We start from the raw sequence: 16,445 nt of genomic DNA, 5'->3' as shown, positions 1-16,445 counted from the left end.
AAATGAATCAGGTGACCAAACGCTAAAGCCAATGGCTAGTCAGAAAACAGCAGTTTTGGTCGCCGAACCTAGGATAAGTGAGGTGGGAGTGACGTGCGGTTCTTGTCCACAGTGTCCTGGAGGCTTTAGGAGTCGTCAGTCCGTTCTGCGGCTCAGAGGGCCTAGGACGTGCAGGTGCTAGAGGCCCTCCAGAGAGCGAGGCGCTGGCTCAGGGGCTCAGGGTACTAAGAACCCGGATCACAGCCGTTCTCGCTGCTCTGCCTGATGCCCGCCGAGTACTTCTGCACCTGCTGCATTCTGGGTGGTTCAGGAGTCCGCTCTTGATTCCCCTCTGACCCACAAAACAAAAATGTCCTTATCTCTTCTGTGTTAGGAACAATAGAGTGGGGCAAAACCCTCCCACCGAGAGAGGGAAGATCCCTGCTGGGGAATCTGGGGCCTTACCCGCACAGGGAACTCTGTGTGACCTTCAGCCCCTTGCACGGCCTCTTCCTCTAACTTCTGTGAAATTAGTGGCTTGAATTCAAAAAGTTTGCATTCCTGACCACCCATGACTATCCTGGAGAGAGAACGAGAGGTTGCAGCAGGGGGAAATAACCCTGCATCAGATACGTACCCTCAGAGAGTCTGATTTAACTGATCTAGGCCCCATAAGGCAGTTGTGTAGGCTTATGTAGGTTAATGTGTGGTGCCCAGGCATTCTGCAGAATTGGATTTAAATCTTAGCTTTGGTACTCACTGATCTAGGCCTGTGGCTGGTATTTTTAGAAGTTCTACTGGTAATTCTAATGTAAGGCAGGGTTGAGAACTACTGCAGTAAATGATTTGGGTGATAGCTACCATTTATTTGGCATCTAGAACCATTACATCCATGGATGTTTTACACACAATATAAATAATTCTCACAATTGTTCTGGGAGTTAAGTATGTCCCTTTTTACATATGTGAAACCCAAGCCTCAGAAGTGGCCTGCCCAAATTCGCATGGTCTCTAAATGATGTTGCTGACCAAGTAGGGCGCCAAGTGTTTTTCTCCATCTTTCCAAAATGAAGATGGTCATAAGCCCACTGGAAGTAACAAGCTCTGTGAGAGGTAAAGCTCCACACAACTCTTGGTTTCTTTCTTGTTTCTCTGTCAGTAGCCCTCACTTTACCTAACAAGGAGCTGTTTCTGTTACACACTTGACCCTGAATTCCTCTCCACCCACACTTGAGTTTGAGGGCAGTCAAGTAGCCCAGGCAGAGACTACCCAGATCCTTCAGTCCTGGTAGGGCTTTCTTTCCTTCTTCCATGGCCTTTACCCAGTCATCTTTCCTTGACCCTGAAGCCCTGCCAGCTTAGCCCTGTGTGGCTCTGGAGCTTTGAAAAGGCCAAATTCTTTCCTACAGGGCAAGCTCTAGGCTATCCTTTGTGATGGTGCATTACAGGACCAGAGAAGCCCTTCCCATTTTCACGGCTATCTGTCAGGTGTAAAGCTTGAGGAAGAACGTAGGAGAGAAATTGAGGATGGAATATACAGAGAGGGAAAAGTCTATTCAAAAATGAAAGCCTTTAAAAAAAAATGAAAACCTTGGGACACCTGAGTGGCTCAATCATAGTTATGCATCTGCCTTCAGCTCAGGTCATGATCCCAGGGTCCTGGGATAGAGCCCTCACTGCGCTCCCTGCTTCTCCCTCTCCCTTTGCCCCTCCCCCCTGCTTGTGCTTGCTCTCTCTCTCTTTTGCTCTCCCTCAAATAAATAAAATCTTTAAAAAGAAAAAAAAAGTAAGAGCCTTATGAGTAAGCCTTATGAGTAAGCACCTTTGAGGTGCTTTCCTCTTCTGGAGTCCTATTCTGAGCATTCTCAAGACATCAGAAAAAGAACAGATTTCATTCTGAGAGAAACAGGCTCAGAAGGCCCTGGTTGAAGGGTCTGGTTTGGGAGCCACTCTGTCTTTGCACCTGCACCCCAGAAAGATCAGTCTAGGTAGGTTTGGATCAAGTACAGAAGGAAGAGGAGCGATGCCTGGGTGGCTCAGTCAGTTAAGCGTCTGCCTTTGGCTTAGGTCATGATCCCAGACTCCTGGGATTAAGCCTCACGTCAGGACCCCTGCTCAGTGGGGAGCCTGCTTCTCCCTCTACCTGCCAATTCCCCTGCTTATTCTCTCTCTCGCGCGCGCAAATAAATAAATAAGTAAAATCTTTAAAAAAAAAAAAAAAAAAAAGGAGGAGGAGGAGGGGGAGGAAGAGGAGGAGAAGAGGAAAGGGACCACCTTCCAGGGCTGAAGTCCTTCCACGGACTCTTTAAACAACCCCAGGAGTGGAGGCAGAGAAGGATGAACCAACTTGAAGAACTTTGTGGACACACACACTAGGTTTTAACCAAACAGCAGCTTTTACTGAGCTCCAGGTGGGGCTGGCCTGTCATGGCCAGTGCAGCAGGCTGCCCTCAAAGGCCCGTCTGTGGGGTGATAGGAGATACAAATGTGCACACGTCAAGGTTGCTCTTCGGCGCTCAGTTGGGTGGCTCAGATGTGAGCAAATGCTGGGGGTTTTCTGGAGACCAGGACCAACCAGTGTGGCCACTTGGCCTCTCCTCCAGGCCCAGCTGGGTCAGTCCCCAGGCCCCGAGGCGGCACCTGTGTCCTGGGCCTGTGTGGCACTGCTGCCCCCACTGCTCTGTGGGAGAAAGATGACCAGCAGCACGATCAGGAGGATGAGCAGGCAACCGCCCAACACCAGCCCCAAGTAGATCCGGCAACGCATGTTCTCCCAGCGCTTCTGCTGGGCCAGGGTCTTGGTTGTCTTGCTGAAGGCGGAGCTCTGTGGACATCCCCAGACACAGGGTGGGAGTTAGTGGTTTCCCTGAAGCCCCAGGGCCAGATTCTCCCAATCCTCCTTCCCTCCCTGCCCCTCAGCAAGACTTAATCTCCTGCATCTTCCCAGCCTATCTTCTCCCCTTCTCTACACAGCCTGCCCTGGGACCCTCCCAGCTGGATTCCTGGTCACAGACGCTGGTGTAGCCTTTGATTCACACCCCTATGGGCTCATGCCCAGCTAACAATACCAACCCTCAGCTTTTAGGCAGGTTCGCAGCTTCAAACCAAGGACTTCTTGCTTCATGAGGCCTGCCTGGAGCTTATCTAGGCTATAAACCTATAGGCCCCACACTGGCCCTCAGGCCCCAGGAAAGGCCTGGAGACCCTGAGCACAGCCTGAGGACTCTCTCTGAGGACGCCCCGTGGCCTCTCCCACCCCCACCCCTGCTTCCCCAGACGTCACACCATGTCCAGGAGTTGGTCCGAACGCTGTTCCAGCTCCGCCAGCTTCCCATCGCGCTCCAGGACCTTGTCGAAGTTGTTGAGCATGATCTCTGTCACCTCATCCGCCTGCCGCTGGCACCGTTCCAACTCTGTCCCTGCCTGGGCACCAAGCCCAAGGTCAGAACTGCATGAGACCCCCAGCTGGCCTTCCTCTGATCCTGAGAACTAGTGGCCTCCTTGCCCGCACTGTGGGTGCGGGGTGCGTGGGTGGGTACGGGGAATAGGAGCTTTCAGGTAAGGCTATGACATGTATAGAGTGAAGGACTGGTCTCCTGAGTGTGTCTGGCTTGCCTTGGATCTCACAGGCTCCTCTCCATGCCCATCAAGGCAGGTCCAAGGTCAGCCCTGGCTACAGCATCTCAGCTTCCTCTGAGATGCCCCAGGATGGAAACTTCCCAGGACCTCACCCTCCCACAAAGCAGACACTCTGCTCACCTGCTCTCCTGCTCTCGGATGGCTTCTACCCAATATGCACACAGTGGACACGGACCCTGGGGCTTCCTACTGGCCTAAAGAAGCAGCGAAGAGCAGGGAACCGAGCTGCATGTCTAGAAGCCAGACAGGAAGGAGATCCACCCCGTAGAAATAGAAAGATAATTTTGGACCACCACACATCATAACCTCTACCTAACCCCACAGACACACACACACAGAAACAAAGTAAAAAGATCAGACCTCTCTCTGACTGACTAGGCCAGTTCTGCTTCCTGGCATAATCTACTCCCGCATCAGTGCTCAGAACTGATTCCCTGTCTGCCTGGAAACCTCAGCCTCCTTGGCCTCTGGTCTCAGCCTTCCAGCTACCCGGGATCTTCACTGGGGTCCAACTCACAGACACAAAACCAACTCTTAGACCTCTCAGTTTAAGCAGCAACCACACCTGACAAAAGAACCCAGCTCATTTCAGAGGACTAAGCAGGGAGGTGCAGGACCCAAACGTGGGAGTGCAGGGAGTGCTGAGAGAACAGGGGAGAGAAGAGAGAATGCGTCACAAGCAAGAAAGGGGCTGGGCTTCGGACACATGCGACCAAGAGAGACCCAGGGTAGGAGGCCCCAGTAAGACCCAGGAAGAGCAGGTCCAGGGATGTGTCAGGGAGCTGAATCCCAGCAGATTCACAAACCACAGCAGCTCCCTCCTGCCAGTCTAGTCCCCGACAGCCCATCCCTGTTCTCATCTCCTCTCCACAGAGCACTGGCCAAGCTCCCTTTCCTGCCAGACCACATTGCCCATTGTCTGCAACTGACATTTTGGCACTTGACTGAATTCCACTTAAAACCAAAGAAAGGAGAAGTATCTGGTGGTCACAGAGGGCCACTCCTACTCAGGCAAGAATTCACATTCAGGATCCTTGCAGCTGCCTTGCACATGGCCTCCAAGCATTCCCAGTATATGAGTCCTATCTTCCCAACTGGACCACGAGCCGCAGAAGAAGGGACTACCTTTGTCTGCTCCCATCCCGATGGCCCAGGAGGCCAGCACAGCGCTGACCATTACGAAGACTCAGAGTGATCACATTATAGCCTCTCCAAAAGCAACTCTCATTTTTTTAAAGGATGTTATCCTAGTGTGTTTATCCAGCACAGCTGGAGTTTAGAGGGGCAGGCATCTGAAACCCAAGTAGGTCAATATTTACCCATGAGCTAGAAAAGCAGCCTGCTTGGAGAGGGGGCAGGCAAATCATGCCAGAGGTGTGCATTCACAGGCACGGGGAGCCGTGACTGGGGAACAAGGAGCAATAATGCAGACAGCAGGGTGGCTGCCCACATCTATACCTCTTCCTCAGTCAGCCATCATCGCCACTATTCTTCTTACCATGGTAGTCAACAAGCTCACACAGCCGTGTTCACACAGTCCCAGGCATCCCCACCTTCCTAACAGTCCAAGGCCAAAACCTGAGAATGGGCAAAGATTCAAAATGACAGTCACAGCTAGAGGTTGGTGGCCTGCTGCATATTGTGTTTTCCGCTATGAAAACTACAGCTGTTGTTCTCTGATGTTCCAACACAGGATGACACTGGGTCACGTTCTCCAGGAGAGTGGGCTGTGCTTCCCACTGCAAAGCCAAGTCTGTCCGGGCCAAGGTGGGACCAGGCCGAAATGAACACATTTGCTCCAGGGAACACAGAGGCCTCCGGCTTAACTTCCTGGCCCTCCTTGGCCCTCCCCGAAACAGAGGGAAAAGGACACTGTATGCACAGGTCTCCCCTGCTGGCATGGGGAGAAATAAGGAACTACAGGATGTGGACAGAGGTAAGGGACCAGGGGACAGGGCCACACTCCCTCCAGTGGTGGTGAACTCAGCATAGTGCCAGGAACACACACAGCAGACACAGGGAAAAAACATTTCCGAATGAATTGTGCCTGTTCTTAAGAAGCTCACTATGTGCTGGGGGAAAGAGACATATGTGACCCTCTTAGGGAAGAGGGGAGGGTTGTGCTGTGAGGTACAAACACTGAGTGCTGGAGCCCCCCTCAGAGAGTGGACTCCTCCGTACTGAGACAGCCCAGGTGGACGAGCCCCTGCAGGATGGGGTGGAGCTGGGGTTTCGGGCAGACACAGATCAGGCAGAGGGTAATGGTGAGGGGCAGGGTGGGGCCAGAGAAGACACAGAGTGAAAGTCCAGAAGAGGGCACTGACTTAGAGGGAAGACTGGAACCAGACCTAGTGTAGACTTCTGAGCCAAGGGGGAGGGAAGCTTCAGAGTAATTTCTCTAGGGGCTCCTCGGTGCCTCAGTCGGTTAGGCATTTGCCTTTGACTCAGGTCATGATCCCAGGGTCCTGGGATCAAGCCCGCGTCCAGCTTCCTGCTCAGTGGGTGGGGGGGGGGGGGTCTGCTTCTCTCTGCCTCTGCTTCTCCCCCTGCCCATGCTCCTCTCTCTCTCTCTCTCTCTGTCAAACAAATAAATAAACAAAGAAGAAGAAGGAGGAGGAGGAAGAGGAAAAAAGAAGAAGAAGAGGAAGAAGAAGCAGAAGAGGAGGAGGAGGAGGAAGAATAAGAATAAGAATAAGAATAAGAATAAGAATAAGAATAAGAATAAGAATAAGAATGGGGCACCTGGTTGGCTCAGTTGTTAAACCTCTGCCTTCGGCTCAGGTCATGATCTCAAGGTCCTGGGCTCAGCAGGGAGCCTGCTTCCTCCCCTCTCTCTCTGCCTACTTGTGATCTCTCCCTCAAATACATTTTAAAAACCTTAAAAAAAAAAAACCAACAATCTTTAGAAGAAGGAGAAGGAGAAGAAGAAGGAAGGAGAAGGAGAAGAAGAAGAAGAGGAGGAGGAGGAGGAATTGGAATTTCTACATCCATGGTAAATGGTATGGATGGCAGCGGGAAAACTCTGGGTGGAAACATGCCACCAGCAAGGGTGTGAAGGGTTGCCAGGCTCGTGGGGACCAGAGAGTATAGAAAGGAAGGGTGGATGAGAGGGATGCTTCCCAGCCCTGCCAAGGTCTACAGAGCTGAGGGCATTCCTTGAAGTAGGGAGCAGCCGCGTGGTTGGCAGACAGGGGGGTGGTAGTTACACAGGAAATGTTCTCCACAGACCGTTACCCTCTGTACAGAATATCCTGTCTACAACCCTCAAATATCTCAGGTGTTTCAAGGCCAAATAGCCTTGGTTCCTCTGAAAACAAAGTTTTCCAAACCTCCCTGTTCTAACTCTCCTGCCCCCCTTCTCCCTCGGGGAGTGCTGAAGAAACACTATTCCAGCTGTCACCACTGTCCTTGTCAGAGGACGGGGGGGGGGGGGGGGGGGGGGGGTGGGGGGGGTGGGCAACAAAGGGCTGTAGCAGCATCTTCCCAGGTCAGCATGCCCCTGAGCTCAGAGCTAAGGGCCAGGGCTCTGCATCGCAGCCCTGGCTTCCCTCAAATCTTGCCTTTGCCCCTCACCCACTGTGCAAACTTGCCGACCCTCCACTTCCTCATCTATAAAGTGGCGACAAGAATGGTATCAATGTCAGCTAAGGCATGTGATACGTTACAAAGTGCTTATCACAATACTTGACACATTCTGAATGCTCAATAAATAATAGCTATTATTATGGACAGAGCCTGAGTTTCCCTCACTGATTTTTTTTTTTTTTTTTTTTAAGCAGCCAGATCTCAAGAACTCTACAATACCTGCGGTCAATAAAACCTCTTAAATAATTTTACAAAATACAAAGCCAAGCAAGCTCTTCCTTGTTGCAAACGTGTGCACTTACTTGTCTCACAACTAAATACAGAACATCACCTGGGTCTTCACTAACCTGCTCAGAGTTCATTTCCACCAGGCCCTGTAGGCCGTTGAGAAGGTTTTATGTCTTGACGGTGAAAACCGTTCAACAGGCATGTATTCTGAGCTAATACGCACTTTTCTCACCTGATCTCATTTAATCCCTGCCACAATCCACTGAAGGCATGTTATTATCCCAGTTTTGTAAGAAACTGAGGCTCAGAGGAGTGGAGTCCTCTGTCCAAGGTCATAACAGCCAGTAAATAGATGATCCGGGAGTGGAACCCATGTAGACTCCAAGAATCACATTTTTAACCATGGTGCTAAAGTGAATGCAGGTAAAGCGGGGGCTCAAATACTTTAGCTGGCTGGCCAAAGACTCCCCAGACTTCTTAATGCGGCCAAATCAACCTGTGTGCCTCTGAGGGAAGCCCGTGGCTCAAAACCCACCTTCACTGGACCATGCATAAAAGAGGACCATCTGTAGGATGAATGAATTCAAGCCCTTACCCATTCAGGTTTCATCTTTCCCATCACTGTTCTGTTCCGTCCCCTATACCTGTCACCACATATGGCACCGAGGAAATGCCCAAGAAATGCTTGTTGACTGAATGAATCAGAGAAGAGGACAAGGAAGAAAGACCAGGCAGGGAAGGGGTGGGAAGAAGAAAGGCAAAGAGCTGGGGCCAGAGAAAGGGAAAGGTGTGAAAGATACAGAGGGATGGGGCTAGGAGCTGGGAAGGGAGAAAGATCAAGGTATGCCCCCCCGCCCCTTGCCAGGCTCTGATCCACTGTTGGCCTCAGCTGAACCTGTGAGAGTGCCAGAGTTTTCCAGTAACACCCCCCCCCCTCCAATAAATTATCCTGGCCTCAGCCTTCATTTCAGGAGTTTCCTCTTCTCTGACAGTGCTCAAGGCCGACTGGAAGCCCACCCCTAGCCCTGCCTGATCCCTTGCCCTGCATGCTGGGAAGTGGGCTCCAAGCTTTGTCCCATTCTTGGAGCCTCCCTCAGTTTCCTGGCGTGGGCTTAGAGATCAGTGCAACCTTCCTGCCCCGCTTCCTCTTCCTGCCTCTGGTTCCCTAGAGATGAGGCCATCCAGACATCTCGACCCCCAGCCAGGCCACATCCCTCACACCTCTGCCAGCTTCACCAGGGCAGAAGCTTAAAGTCCCTGGCCAGCTTCCTGCCCAGCCCATCTTCCCAGGAGTCCAGGGGATGGAGAAAAGTTATTGGCACCACCTGTTCCTGACACCTTTGCCTTAGAGACAGCAAGTGGGGACACAGGCCAGAGTCTGCAGCAGGAGTGAGGGATGACTCACTTCAAGAATGTGTCCCTGGGTAGAGATTAGGAGAGAGCCAGGACTGTGCCACAGTCTGGTAACTTCAGGGGAACCTTTAGGGTAAACATCTCCCTTTATCTTTCTGCAGAGGAAGGAGTGTGCCCTCCACTACCCTGCCATGGGGCTGGCAAGCCCTCTCCCACCCCATCTGCTCAGGTTTCCAACTCCCGGGCCACACTTGGCTTCTCACAGCTCCAGGAAGGGCTGAAGAGGTCAACGCATTACCTACCACTCCTCAGGAGCCGGTTCTGAGCGCCAGGCGCGGCTCTGGCACTGCATCTCCCTTCACCTCGCAAAGACCCCACTTCACAGATGCGGAAAAGAAGGCTCGGGAAGGTTAAGTGACTAGCCCGGGGTCACAGAGACAGCAAGTGGCCACCACCAGGATCTCAGCCCGGAGTCTGACTCCGAAGCCCGAAGCCTGGGTTCATAACCCTTTGGCTCAGGGAGGAGGGAAGCTGGAGTCCTGCACACTGCGCGCCAGCGGCCAAACTTTCCCTTCCCAGTCTGCGCGCCCCCAGTGGAGGCGCTGGCCCCCAGCCGGCTCCCGGCCGCAGCCACCACACTGAGGGGGCGGGGGGGGGGGGACAGGCGCGGGTCCCGGACGACACCCCCGCCCTCGGACTTCATCCTCCGGCCGCGCACCCCACGTCGCCCTCTGTCCCCCGGCCGGCCGGCTCCGCCCCGCCCGGTCCCTCACCATAGCTGCTGCCGCCGCCTCGCCAGCTCGGGCTCCTCTGTCGCCCGGCGGCCGCGGTGCCAGATACCAGGGAGGAAGCGGAGGGGCGGGGCCGCGGCCGGCGGGGGCGGGGGGCGCGCCTGCCCGGAGCCGCGACCCAGACGGCGGGAAAGCGAAAGCTGCCGGCACCCGGCCCAGCCTCCGGAACTGGGGGACTCGCGCTTGAGCAGCCTGGTGCTCGCGCTGCACGCTGGCCACACGTCGGGGTCCCAAGCTGTGACCCGGGCACAGTGGAGTGGGCTCTGGAGCCGAGGTAGCGCTCGTTGCACAAGCATCTGTATCCGTGCCAAGGCTGGGCACGGCGCTAGAGACGTCTCGAACAGCCAGCCGGGCCGGGTCTCTGCCACCTTGGGTGAATGCGTTCGCCAGTAACCAAAATCTGAGTCCCGGGAAAGTTTTGAAACGAAGAAACTTTATTCACAATCAACATTGTGAATGCACTACCTGCGGCTGAACTGTGTATTTCGGAACGCTACCGCTGTCTGTTACAACTGTATGCACATTTACACAACGTATGTTGTGCGAATTTCTCCTCAATTCAAAAAGAAAACAGACTCCCACGGAGAAGGTGCTAGTTCAGGCTTTTCTGTATTTCCCTCTTCACCACAAGGGCAGCTGCCGCCCTGCCCTCATGTGACCCTGCTCCTCAGTGGGAGGGAGGATGGGCGAAGCCACCCTTCCAGAGCCTTCCTGAGCTGAATCTACTCTTTCTCCTTATCTCCTTTCAAAGCTGCAGGGGGTGGTCAGAGACGCCTGCTCTCCAGCCCACCCCAGCCACCCCCAGCCTCTCTTGAGGAAGGGGGTTGAGCCTGCGTGAGTACAGCCCACATTCCCACCCTGGGCAATCTAGATCCCAAGGAAGAAGTTTCACCCCAGTTCTGTGGACTCTGAGTCCAGGAATGACCTGAGAGAGAGGATGCCCACAGGTCCGTCTATCATAGGAGGACAAAGACTGTCCTGAGGGCTTTTCTGTGCTTTTTTTTCCCTCCCTGGTTTCCAGAAGCTGATTTGGCAGGAGGAGTCCCAAATCCTGTCTCCCAACCCTGACCCTTCTACCTTCCCTCCCCAAAACAGGTTGTTTTCAATACTGGAAAGTTGTAAAGGGACAGAGATGGCAAGAACCCTTTCCCCAAACCAAGACAGAGGAAAGAGTGACAATGAGGTGGAACCTGGCGGGGGTGGGGAGGGAAGGCCAAAGACAAAGAGGCCCATTGTACATGGAGGGGAAGGAGGGCCATAGGCCTTGTCCTGTGACACTGACTGGGTTCGGCCACGAGACATGGGGAGAGATGCTCGCCCCCTCAGCTGAGACCCAGAGGCCCTGCTAAGTCCCCAAAGGGCAGGGGCAGACAGAAGACAAATAGAACTTCACAGAACCAGGGGCGCCTGGCTGGCTCAGTCGGATGAGCACATGACTCTTGAATCCAGGGTCGTGAGTTCAAGGTCCATGTTGGGTTTAGAGATCACTTAAATTAAAAAGAAAAAAAACAAACGAACAAACAAAAATAACTTTGCAGAACCAAAAAGAAGGAAAAGTGACCCAGCTCCTCCAATCCCTTACTCTAGACTGCAACAGGGCCACACAAGAGAGATAGAAGGAGGCCCTCGCCTGTCTCGGCTAACACTTCCAGCAAAGAAGTAATAAAAGGGACATGGCAAGACCCCAGGGGGACATACTTAGGAGTCTTGCATGCCGCCCTAAAATGGTTTTGAATTTTCCACATGTGAAGAGCCTCAGAAAATTCTGGTTCTTGAGACCTCTGACCAAGAACGGAAGTAAGAGAAGGATGGGAAGACTCCATCTTTCTTCTCCAAACATACACTGTCTACCCCTCCAACCACGGGGCCTCAAATAGGTGAATCTCAGGCAGAGGTTGTCCCCAGAGAAAAAAGAAATAGAAGAGCCAAAGGCAAAACGAAAGGGGAGAAATTACCTCACATGTGTAGGGATACCGAAAGGTCTTTATTGCCCACCGGCCACCATCCGTTTCCCAGCCACAGGCTGGGCTTTCTGGGTGTGTCTCCAACCAACTCTGGGGGCCCATGAAACACAGCCACAGTCCAGCTTTCTCCTTCTGGGGGGCCAAGGAGCCTGGGGCAGACAGTGTGGTAGAGGGGCCCCTGAGTGAGGGGCAGGAGGACGCAGCAGCACTCCCTGTGGGCAAGGATGGGAGAGAGGACCCTTCTTGGCACCCGCTGTGGAGGGTTGCCCCGAAGAGGAGGGCGGGGGCGAGGGGCTCCCTAAGTTGGGATGGCATGGGTGGCAAAAAGCACGATGAAGAGGATGATGATAAAAACAATCACGCAGATGAGGACAATCATCTTCACGTTCTTCCACCAGAACTTCCGAGCCACCTTCTGCGATGTGGTCTTGAAGTGCTCCGACTGTTGGGGACAAGGCAGAGTGAACCAGGGCCTCCTTCCACCGGAACAAGAGGACAAACAGAGGTCCACAGGCTAGCCATCTAAATATTTACGTGAGCAGTTGATGGAACAGACTGTTACACAAAGAAAGTGCAGTTCTCCTACCTTGACAGATACACCTTCATGACACTCTGATGGGCCAGGCTCAAATTTAGAATTCTTGGGCTCCCCCTGACCCCTGCCACCCCCCTTCTCTCCTTACCCCTACACTGTCACACACATGGAGGGGTCTTTTACATATGCTCACACCCAGGGATGCGACACTGTCTGTACAATCTGCCCTTGGGAGGGCACACATGGGCTGAGGGGCGCAAGCTCCAGGAGGCTCCACAACTCCTTGCCCCATGGGAACCGCTGAAGCTGGAGGACAAGGCCAGGGCAGCAGGGAGCTTGGAGGTGAGAGAAACTGTTCTTTCTCCTCAACATGAGCTGCAGGAATTACATTTCCCTGGGCCGTGCTCCCCAGACTCGGCCGCGGGAAGAAATACTAAGTCCAGAGAGACTAGACCCAAGACTACACTCTGGACTTGGAAAGCCACAGTCAGTCTCTCCCTGTGGACATGGAACCTTAAGCTCCAACCTTTGTTGCAGTATTTTGTTAGCTACCCCCTCCCTGAGCAGCTGGCTTCAGCCCCTGGCTAGAGAAAGAGACAGAGAGAGGAATGAGGTCTAGCAAGATGTGTGGGAGATATTATTCTAGCCTTCAGCTAGCAGAGGACCCTTGGATCAAAGAATTTCACTGCTCTTCCCAGCTTCCTTTTAAAGCAGACTCAGCAAAACCCTAGCAGTTTTCCGCCCCCTGCCTAGTAACTCCTAGAGAAGGCCAAAGGCCCTGGGAGGAATTTTCAAGAGCCAATATTTTTGCCCTGGGAAGGTCAGGCCCACATGATTGTCAAGCGCAGCCTTCAAAGGGAAAAATCAGTTTCAAGGGAGAGAAGCCTAAGAATGCGAGGGCTGACTGGGCCATCTTATCTGTCTCAGAAAATGCCTCCAAGAGTCAGCTCTACCCATTCCCCCCAACCACTGCCAAGTCCCTGGAGGCATTCCCTGGACCCCAGTACCAATCACTGGAGTAGACCAGAGTCAGAACTGAGGACTTGCTTGTCAGTTCCCCCAAACAAGTGAAAAGGCAGACTTTTCATTTTGCCCCCAACACCACCAACCCCCAAAACCCAACAATCCTCCCTCCCTCTCTTCCTCTACCCTACCCTCCCCCCACCCTCTCCCCTGGGTGGGCTCCCTATCTCACGGTGGCTTCTAGATCCTCTGTCTTGTTGCGGAGATGTTCCAGGTTTTCTCCTCGGGCTAGGATCCGCTCCACATTCTGGGTCATAATATTCTTGACGCCCTCCACCTCACTCTGCAGGTTCCGCACCTGATCATGTCCCCCACCTCCACTGGCCTCCTCCTGGACAGCAGCACAGGGGTTAATTAGACCAAGTGGTGGAGGAACCGAGAGTCAGCCGCAGAGGCCAGGGGAGGGAAAGGCCTGAGGTGGACTTTTAGCTTTTTTTAATGCCTCAGCTGTTTACAAAGAGAATGTTTTCATGTATTACTCATGTAATCAAAAACAAGTGCATTTTGAAGCCCCAGAAGGTGAGCGCTGATGTTAGATAGACTAGATCGAGTTTCTTTTCAGGTTCTCAAGGCCCCTGACGAGGAAAAGAAACACAGCCCTAAATCCCACTCCATGGTTGCCTTGCTCTTCTGATGTGGTCAGAGGACCTGGCATCTCATGACAGGGGAAACCCACCACTATTTATCAAAGGGTCCTCATTAAAAAATATGTGCGCTGGCCGGCAGAACACCATCAGGGGGCGCACAAACCCCCTCTCACTGCAAGACAATAGCTGAAGAGAGATTTGGGCCCCAGGCGGGGACCAAGAGCAAGAGCAACCAGGCTCCAAGGCCCCCACCAGGCCGCCCGAGGGACAGCCATTGCGCCATGAACTTCTGCTTTGCCCACCGCATAGCACCAAGTGCAGGCACCCAAGCCACCACCGCCTGCTTAAGCAGATATTAAATAAAAACAGCAGCCTGGGTGTTGAGGGAAATGGAGGGCAAGTCCTCCCAGGCTGTTGATAAGGTTTTGTGAACAGGGAGGGAAAAACCAGTATGAGGCTCCTCCCTCCCTGACCCACTCAACCTCTGAAAGAGGCCGGGAAGCCGGGGTCCAAACTAGACGGATTATCACAGAGAACTAACTTCTGGTTCCTTTAGAAACCCTTAGCTTTCTTCCTCATGTTTAGAGAGAGGGGGCCGCCGATTCCTTAGACTCCACGGGGAGACAGATTCTTGGAGTTTCTATATGGGGATAAGGTGAAAGGCAGCCGGGCAGAGCTCCCGCCGCAGGCTTGGAATCTAACCCCAAGAACTTCGGAGGTGCCGCCCGGGGCTGTCACAACTCCCGGCTGGCGGGCGGGCTGGAGGAGGAGATGCAGGGCCTCTCAGCAACTCCCCGCCTGGAATTCGGACACCCCCTCCCCCCGCCAACCCCCACCGAAACCCTGCTCCAGGCCAGCAGCGAGGTCAGGGCAGGGAGGGAGTGGACAAGGAGCAGGAATACCCGCCCAGGCGGCCGCGAGCTTTCCGCAGCCAAGTTGTCAAAGAAGAGCGGCCGCAGCCAGCGCTGGCCCGGTGCTCTGCCTTTGCCACCAGCTCCCCCGATCCCCGGGCCCTCCACTCCACCCCCAGGCCACACTGGCTCCTCTTTGAATCAGCCCCTTTCTGGTTCCCAGCGCGCTCACCATGTCTCCCGGCGGCTCGGGCCTGTCCGCGACGGGACTCGCCTAGTCTGTTTCCTCCCGGGCGGCCCTCGCTTCACTTCCTGCTTGCTCCAACTTTCAGCCTGCCCCCGCCCGCCTCGCATCCCGAGACGCGCCAGCCTCACCTCGAGCTGGTTCCCCCAGGTAGGCGGGCACCCTCCATCGCCCTCCCAGTCTCCTCCCAAACCAGGGCTCAGGCTTAAAGCCACAGGGCTCCAGGAGCAAGAGAAGCAAGATCAAACAGCCCTCCTAGGTTTCTTGAGGCTGGCCTCCTGGTCTAGATGAGGAGACTGTCTCCTTTTTCTTTTCTTTTCTTTTCTTTTCTTTCTTTCTTTTTTTTTTTTTTTTTTTATAATAATGTCCTGAATATCTGATCCCAAATCTTAGAGACTGAAGTCAACTGTAAGTACCTCGCCAGGGGTAATTCACATGGAAACAGAACACAGAAATGAAAATTTCTTCCTGGCAACCGCTGTTCCCTTGTTGGTGGGTAGGCAGAGAGTATCAAAACCCCCCAAGTCTGGACTGCTGTGATCCTGGGCCATGGTGTCAGAAAGCTCTGGGTTACTAGCTGTGTGACCCTGAGTGACTCTCTTCACCTCTCTGGAGTTTGCAGGTGCTAATGCTGACCTCAGAGGACAGTGGGGAGGTGTAAAAGGACAGCATAGACAGTGCGCCCCACATGGTGTCCGGAAGGAAGACCTGTCCACTGTCAGAACCAGGAAATGCTAGTTTACCAATCCCTTCTTTCTTTCCAGAGTGCAACAGTCCCTTCAGGAGCCACAAAGAGGGGTTGGTGAGTCCCATCAGAAATGGCCAGAGCCTGCCCTATGAACAGAAAAGGGCCCCAGGGCAAAGGATTTTTCCACCACCTGGCTGGCTCCAGGCCACAAAAAATCTAGTCTTCCTGGATGATGTTTATCAAAACAGAACACTAACAGGGACATGCAAGAGGGAACAAACATTCCTGTCCCATCCCAGAAGTATCAGTGTCAGTTCTGAGAGCGAAACTTCAGCTTCTCTAACACATACTTTTTTAAAGGAATTAACAAATTTTAGATCTCTGTTTTGAGATGCATTATTCTACTTTATAATGAAATCTTATCTCCAATTAGATGAGATTATTGTAGTTTGCAAATCTGAAATTTGATGGACAGTACCAGCCTGCTTTCACAGAGAATGTAGCTGTCTCACTTCTCACTCTCCTTAGAGATAGGTCAGAATCCTTGATCTGTCCTTGCACTGTCCAGTACAGTATCCACTGACCACATGTGGCTGATGAGCACTTGAACTGTGGCTAGTCTGAATTGAGAAGTGATGTAAGGGTACACACCGTATTTCTTTTTTTTCCTTAGGATTTATTTATTTGAGAGAGAAAATAAGAGAGCATACACTTGAAGAGGGGAGGGTAAGAGGGAGAGATAATCTCAAGCAGACTCCCCTGTGAGTGCAGAGACCTACGCCCAGGGGCTCAGTCTCCCTCCCAACCCCGAGATTAGGACCTGAGCCAAAATCAAGAGTAGGACACTCAACTGACTGAGTCACCCAGGTGCCCCAAGTACTTCAAAGACTTATTACACAAAGAAGAATGCAAATATCTCATCAGTAATTTTACTTACCGATGACTGCTGAAATAATGCTGTAGGTATATTGAGTTAAA

The 16,445-nt window shown here is 53.0% G+C and overlaps 2 protein-coding genes across 2 annotated transcripts; both read right to left on the bottom strand.

Moving 5' to 3' along the window:
* Positions 1-2,352: 2,352 nt before the first annotated feature.
* VAMP5 (vesicle associated membrane protein 5) lies at positions 2,353-11,663 on the bottom strand. Its single transcript, XM_059188261.1, has 3 exons — positions 11,531-11,663; positions 3,265-3,402; positions 2,353-2,803 (listed from the first exon to the last, which is right to left on the bottom strand). The coding sequence occupies exons 1-3, from the start codon at positions 11,639-11,641 to the stop codon at positions 2,594-2,596; spliced, it is 459 nt and encodes a 152-aa protein (XP_059044244.1). The 5' UTR covers positions 11,642-11,663; the 3' UTR covers positions 2,353-2,593.
* VAMP8 (vesicle associated membrane protein 8) lies at positions 11,541-14,925 on the bottom strand. The gene is made up of 3 exons (XM_059188262.1): positions 14,768-14,925; positions 13,270-13,428; positions 11,541-11,981 (listed from the first exon to the last, which is right to left on the bottom strand). The coding sequence occupies exons 1-3, from the start codon at positions 14,768-14,770 to the stop codon at positions 11,838-11,840; spliced, it is 306 nt and encodes a 101-aa protein (XP_059044245.1). The 5' UTR covers positions 14,771-14,925; the 3' UTR covers positions 11,541-11,837.
* Positions 14,926-16,445: the final 1,520 nt, after the last annotated feature.

This window comes from Mustela lutreola, chromosome 9, assembly GCF_030435805.1.
Source record: "Mustela lutreola isolate mMusLut2 chromosome 9, mMusLut2.pri, whole genome shotgun sequence".
NCBI classification, from domain to species: domain Eukaryota; kingdom Metazoa; phylum Chordata; class Mammalia; order Carnivora; family Mustelidae; genus Mustela; species Mustela lutreola.
The sequence above is the reverse complement of the archived record's forward strand: the minus strand, read 5'-3'. Positions and strand labels throughout refer to the sequence as shown.

Bases quoted from the DNA above. Each gene is read 5' to 3' on its own strand.
- VAMP5 (XM_059188261.1), bottom strand. From the start codon at position 11,641: ATGGGCCCCCAGAGTTGGTTGGAGACACACCCAGAAAGCCCAGCCTGT. The intron at 3,403-11,530 runs GTAATTTCTCCC...CTTGGTGCCCAG, and splicing joins GGTATCCCTACACATGTGAG to GCAGGGACAGAGTTGGAACG. The intron at 2,804-3,264 runs GTGTGACGTCTG...GGATGTCCACAG, and splicing joins CGGACCAACTCCTGGACATG to AGCTCCGCCTTCAGCAAGAC.
- VAMP8 (XM_059188262.1), bottom strand. The intron at 11,982-13,269 runs GTGAGATAGGGA...TGTCCCCAACAG, and splicing joins CAGAGGATCTAGAAGCCACC to TCGGAGCACTTCAAGACCAC.